The 6,052-nt window shown below is 55.0% G+C and overlaps 1 protein-coding gene across 1 annotated transcript; it reads right to left on the bottom strand.

The window, feature by feature from the left end:
- Positions 1 to 216: 216 nt before the first annotated feature.
- OLIG3 (oligodendrocyte transcription factor 3) lies at positions 217 to 1,038 on the bottom strand. The gene has a single exon (XM_041423959.1). It carries the CDS (start codon positions 1,036 to 1,038, stop codon positions 217 to 219), a length of 822 nt encoding a protein of 273 aa, XP_041279893.1.
- Between the last annotated feature and the right edge of the window lie 5,014 nt (positions 1,039 to 6,052).

Here is a 6,052-nt window from a genome sequence, read left to right as displayed (position 1 = left end):
AGTTTAGTATAATAAGAAAACATCGCCCGAGGAGCCGGGTGGAACATTACCTTTGCAAGGTCCTTACTACGCTAATCCCGTGTTACAGGGGGCTTGGCGGGCGGGGGCAGGGGGGCAGGTCCGTCGGCGGCCCGGGGGGGACCGGCGCAGCCCCCTCTCCGTCCGGGGGAGCGCCGGCTCCGGCGCAGCCCCAGCGGGCGGGGAAGCCCCTCCGAGTCACTTCAGGAGGTCCTTGGTCTCCCCCGAGATCCTGGCCATGTTGGAGGCGGTGAGGGCCGAGAGGTGGGGCGGGGGCGGCATCTGGCAGATGGTGCAGGGGCACGGCAAGCCAGCCCAGTGCTGGAAGCCGCTGCCGAGCTGCAGGGCGGGGGGTGTCGAGGGGGTCTTGAGCAGGGAGTGTGGGGGCCGAATGGTGCCGATGGCCGGCAGGGAGGCGGAGAGGGAGGAGGAGGTGTTGGCGGAGGACAGGGCACTGCCGAGGATGGGATGCACCTGGTGCACTGTGCCGGCGGCGTGGGGCGGGTGCCCTGCGGAGTGTCCCACCGTGCCGCAGTGAAAGGCCGAGTGGTGTCCCCCGTAGATTTCCCCAACTAGCCTCTTCATCTCCTCCAGGGAGCTGGTGAGCATCAGGATATAGTTTCTGGCTAGCAGGAGGGTGGCGATTTTGGAGAGTTTTCTCACAGAAGGTCCATGAGCGTAGGGCATCACCTCCCGCAGTCCATCCATGGCGAGGTTGAGGTCGTGCATCCTCTTGCGCTCCCGGCCATTGATCTTCAGCCGCAGCTGCTGCAGGTCCTGCTCCGAAAGCTGCTTCTTGATTTTGTACTTGCTGCCTTCCCCTCCAGCCTTGGAACCGTTCCTGGTGAGGCCTTCCCCAGACATCTTCTGCACCAGATCGTTCTGAGTGGAGGAGACTGAGTTGAGCCGGCTGTCTTGGTGGTGGTGATGGTGGTGGTGGTGGTGATGGTCTCTCAGGTACATCTCATCCATGTCTGGCGAGGAAGCTCTGCTGGAGACAGAGCTGGAGTCAGAATTCATTGTATTCAGGCTTCTGAGCAAGAAACTCTTCCCTGCTCTCGAGGTGGTGGAACAAGATAACTCTTCTTCAAAAAGCAAAGAAAACAAAACGAAAAGGAAATAAACGGACGGCAGGGTCTGCCAGCGAAGGGCTGGAAATGCTGGAGGACGAGGAAAAACCCCTCAGCCCTCTCTCTCTCCAGTGTCTTCTCTCTCTCTCTCTCTCTCTCTCTCTCTTTCCCCTCACCCGGTTACTCAGCCTGTTTACAGGATGGCTAGTTAGTGTGTGCTTGGACTAACCTCAGTTTGAAAAAGAGGGGCTTTTATAGAGCTGCAGCAGAGAGCAGAGACAAAAGGAGCCCTCCTATGTATAATGGTCTAGTTAGGATGACGTGCCATTATTCAGGGCGGTGCGCTTTGACTGTCCCATTTAGCAAGGACCCCTATTCATATTCATTGTGGTGCCACCCGGGACACCTCAGCCACGGACCATCAGGAGTCAAGGAGACACAAAACCCCTCTGATTGACACCGCACACTCATAGCTCCTTGTGCGCGCCTTCTCCTCCCCCTGCCTCCTCATTTCCAATATAAAACCTCATCCCGTCTACAGTAGGGAGCCAGGGGGCTGCGAGGGGCTGCGTGCCTGAGAGGGGCCGGCCAGCAAACCGCGGTCGCGGGCGGCAGCGGGCAGAAGCCGCCCCGGGAAGTCTATCCTCTAGGGCGGGAGGGGTTGGGGGACGTCGGTCGCCCCCGTCTTACAGCACGCCCGGCTCCACGCTTTGTTTGCCTTTCCCTCCCCCTTTCCCCGTCCCCCCCGGCCGGGGCGTGTGGTGCCGCACCGACTGGCCCTCGCCTGGGAGGGCTTGCCGCCACTGCCTCGTACCTGGGTAGCCGCTTTGTTTAAATGAGCGATGGTGACTCGGGCATCAGCCGCGGGAAGGTGCGGGCTGGGAAACCCGCCTCCCCCCGGGCCAGTGACTCCCTTTAAATAAACGGGGAAAGCCGGGGTGCGGCGGCAGACCGGTGTGCTTGGCGGCGGGAGGGGTGGCCGGCAGCCCCTGGGGCTCCGCTGACCCCGTGCTCCGGCGGGGGGCGGCGCTGCGGGGCGGCCGGAGCCGCCGTCGGTGGCACCGAGAGGGCCGGGCCGGGCCGCACGCAGGCGGGAAGGGAGCCGGCTGGGGGGCAGCTCTGCAACATCCCCAGTAAGTAGATGGGTCCCGAGCACCGGCCGCAGCCGGCGGTGGCGCGGGGAAGGGAGGAGGGTGCGTGGGGCAGAGCTGGCGGGGGCTCGGCCGGGCAAGGCGGGCGGGGCACCCGGGGCGGGTGTCGCCACCTCGGCTCTAGGCCGAGCCCCGTGTCTGCCACTGCCCCGGGTGCGGATTGAGCCGGCGTGGCCGCCTGCGAGGTCTTTCGGGATGGGGAGGTGAGAATTCCCCTGCGGGGACGGTGGTGGGAGCAGCCTTCGTGCCCGGGGAAGGGCATGTGGTCCGCCGGATCCTCCCAGCCCCGGCGGTGCGTACGCGGTCAGTGCGGGGCTGTCAGACAGGACCGGAAGGGAGCCACCCGCGCCACCCGTGGAACTCCCGGAGCTGGCCCTGGTGCCCCCTTCTCTCGGGGGAAACTGACAGGCTGTGTCCACTTCCCAAAAGGTTCTTAGGTGCCGGTAGAAATCTTGGCAGGAATTCGTTCCTCCACAGTGTCCATGCCCCGAGGAGGGCGAAGAGTCAGAAAAAGAGGGCTATTTTCATCCGACTGAGTTTAACTGTGGTTAATCTGCTGAGCAAAATTAAAGCTTTCTGATTCCAGCACTGTCAGTAAATCCTGCGGTGAGAAGGAAAGGAAAAGAAAAAGGAAAAGAAAAGAAAAGAAAAGAAAAGAAAAGAAAAGAAAAGAAAAATATATAGTTTAGGAGAATATATCATAAATAACTGAACGCGATCTGGGCTTTATCACTCTTCCACCGCAAGCCGCCCTAGACGTTTCCTCAGCTGACAGGTTTGCCGGCCATAAGGCAGGAAACTCGGCCGGGCCCGGAGTAGTCCTCAGGGCCGTCCGACCCCACAGAGCGGGCGCCGCCGGTCCCCGCACCCTGCAGAGCCGCTCTCCTGCTGGCTCCTGGGGGCTGCCCGCTCCTCCCTGAGTCCTTTTCTCCCGTAGAGCTGGGGTGAAGCAAATGAACAAAAATTGATACGGTGACGGCGACAGCGGCAGAAAACCGCGCAGGATCGGGGAAAAGCCCCGGCCCCGGTTTGGAGGCTGCTCGAGGCTGCACTCCCACCCCTCGTCCCCGCGTCCGCCGCTCCGGAGCAGACGCGACTCTTGGTTTGGGAAAGTCCAAATCCGACGGGGACAGAGAAGAGGAAGGCAAAAAGATGCCGTCGGGGACAGCAACAGGAGGGGTCCTATCCTCACCTCCGGCAGGGCGAGCTGCTCCTGCTCACCTCCGGGCTTGGGGTTTCCCGGATGGGGCCGGGGGACGATGCTGGACTACGGAGCCGCCGGTGCACCGCAGGGCGAGAGGGGCGGGGGCTGGGACGGGAAAAAAACAAAGTGGACTTGTCACTCGAAGTAATATTACTAACAATTTTCTCTCCCTTTCCCCGGAGATGTCGCTGCTCCCCAATCCCCTGTGTCGGCTGTGCGGGCCGGTCCCGCCTGCACTGCCGCAACATCTCCCTCACGGGACGGGGTGGGACTCGGCTCCGCTCGGGGTCGCCTTAGGGCAAAGGAAGGAGTTGGGAAAGATACGCAAGGTTAAATCCCGAGCGCAGGAAGCCTCGCCAGGAAAGTCGTTTCGGAAATCAGCAGCCCTTCTCCAGAACGACTGCTGGTCGTAACACTGCCTGGCGCATCCAGCCTTCCTCGCTGCTTTCCTTTGCAGCTCGAAAGAAAGAGAGAAAGATAGATTAATAAAGGAAAGAGACACAGGAAGAGTGATAAAGGGAGGGGGAAAAGAGAAAGAAAGAAAGAAAGAAAGAAAGAAAGAAAGAAAGAAAGAAAGAAAGAAAGAAAGAAAGAAAGAAAGAAAGAAAGAAAGAAAGAAAGAAAGAAAGAAAAAAAGAGAGAGAGTGAGAGAGAGAATGAGAGAAAGGAAGAGAGAAAGAAAAAGAGAGAAAAAGGGAAGGAAAGAGAGAAAGAGGGAAAGAAGGAAAGAAAGAAGGAACGGGGGAAAAAAAGACACAGCAGAGCCGTGCGTGGAAATTTTCACTCTTGGGCGCAGCCAAGTGGGAGAAGACCCTCCCGGACACTTTCCGTGAGCCAGCGGCGAGCGGCGGGGCCGCCCCGTCCCGTCCCGTCCGGGCGGCGGGCAGGGGTCCGCGCTGGCTGCGCTCGCCGCTGCCGCTCCGCGCCGGACAAATGCCCGCCATCCCCCGGCCAGGGACATTCGGGATAGGGCTGCGGAGAAGTCGCGGTTCAGTCAACAGGGAAACTTCGTTAATTTCGGGGGCACAGCAACGAAATTAACCCCCAGGAGTCAGAAAACCAAATGTTTTACTATTCGGAGAGTCGGAGAGGGTGAAAAATACGGCTAGGACGCAGTTATATCAAATTAACGAACTCCACCCTATCTTTTAATTTCTATTTTCATAAAGACACAGAGAAGGCAAACGTGTTTTTTCTGGAAAGACGAAGTGCTCGGAGAGACTCAGAGTATCAGGTGCTGGACCGCCCCGTCCCGCACAGCGCCGGCACCGAGCCGGACCGTGGGGGACTCAACTGGCTACGCACCCGGCGACGGCTCACGGGGACGATTTTGGGTTTAGAGGCTACTCTGCACGAATCGAAATCGTGCGTTTTCAAATACTGGATTTTAGTTAAAGAGTGTACTTTAAGGCAGTGCCCGATTTTGAATTATCATGGAGTTTGGTATGGAAATTGGACGTACTTTGCTCTTGCACAGTGTCACTATGACAGAATATTAAATCTTGTCTCCCCTTGACTTTATTGATCTGGCCGGCAACATAGAATCTAATTAATTACATGAAAACTGCTTACACCAGTGCTATGTATTTTTATTTTGGGTTTATTAGAAGCCTATTCGTTTTTATGGCTTATTGCTATTAGTTTTCGCTATCTCTCCTTGGTTTTAATCTAATTTTGATATCTGACAACCGTGCTTTCACTATAAAAGTAGTTACAATAATTAGCAGTACAAGTAGTTGTTGATACAATTGAAGAAGCCAAAACAGCTGCATTAAAAGAAAGCTCTCAGCTGGCTCTCTGTGAGAGAAGAGCTGCTACAAAGGGGTTGTGCTGCATCGCACTGGATGCTAAAGCTGAAATTTCGTTGTTTCTAAACACCGCACATTTTATTTTAGAGAGGATGGCTGAGATTCCCTAACTGCTTGCTGCTTTTGCTCACGATGTACTAATGGATTTCATTTAGATTGACGGTATAATTCAGATTGATAGCATCTTGTCATCTGACACTTTGACATCGCCAAAGTGAACCGGCTGAAAGACTGTTTAGTTCTTGTGTTTATCATGAATTTTCTTTCTGATAGCAGGGCAATATGAGGCCAGTGACTGGGAAAGGGAAAGAAGGCTGTCCTGGCTGCTGTAGTCAAATTCTGCAGACAGATAGACCCAGAGATAAAATTCTTCTGCCTGGTTAGAGAAAAATTCTTCTCCATTCATATAGTTTTAGATTCGTTGGCAACAAGGGGTCAGAACAAATTCTCTCTATTCTTTAATTATGAAACTGGAGCACTTACTGATATCTTCAAAGTACTCTGTGGAAGACAGCAAAATTAGGTCTATACTTGGCACTGCTTCTGGAGATAATTTAAAGGAAATAACTGACAGACATTCCAGTGCAGTTAATTAAGTATGACATTTTATTTTCTGTATTTAAATACTGATTCACAAAACTTATGGAAAAATATGGCACAAAACCTTAATAATAAAATCTAAAAAGTCAAAGTCTAATTAATTAGAGATGTGAAATGACTTTCCATAATTAATAAAAAACAATCAACAATTTGCATGTAATCCCTTTTTTTCCCCTGTAGTGACTGCACCTGAAATCTGCA

This window comes from Onychostruthus taczanowskii, unplaced genomic scaffold (genome assembly GCF_017590055.1).
Source record: "Onychostruthus taczanowskii isolate IOZ18803 unplaced genomic scaffold, ASM1759005v1 scaffold8, whole genome shotgun sequence".
Taxonomy (NCBI): domain Eukaryota; kingdom Metazoa; phylum Chordata; class Aves; order Passeriformes; family Passeridae; genus Onychostruthus; species Onychostruthus taczanowskii.
This window is presented reverse-complemented; position numbering and strand designations above follow the sequence as displayed.

What these genes read in the sequence shown, in the direction of transcription:
- OLIG3 (XM_041423959.1), bottom strand. Translation starts at nt 1,038, where the DNA reads ATGAATTCTGACTCCAGCTCTGTCTCCAGCAGAGCTTCCTCGCCAGAC.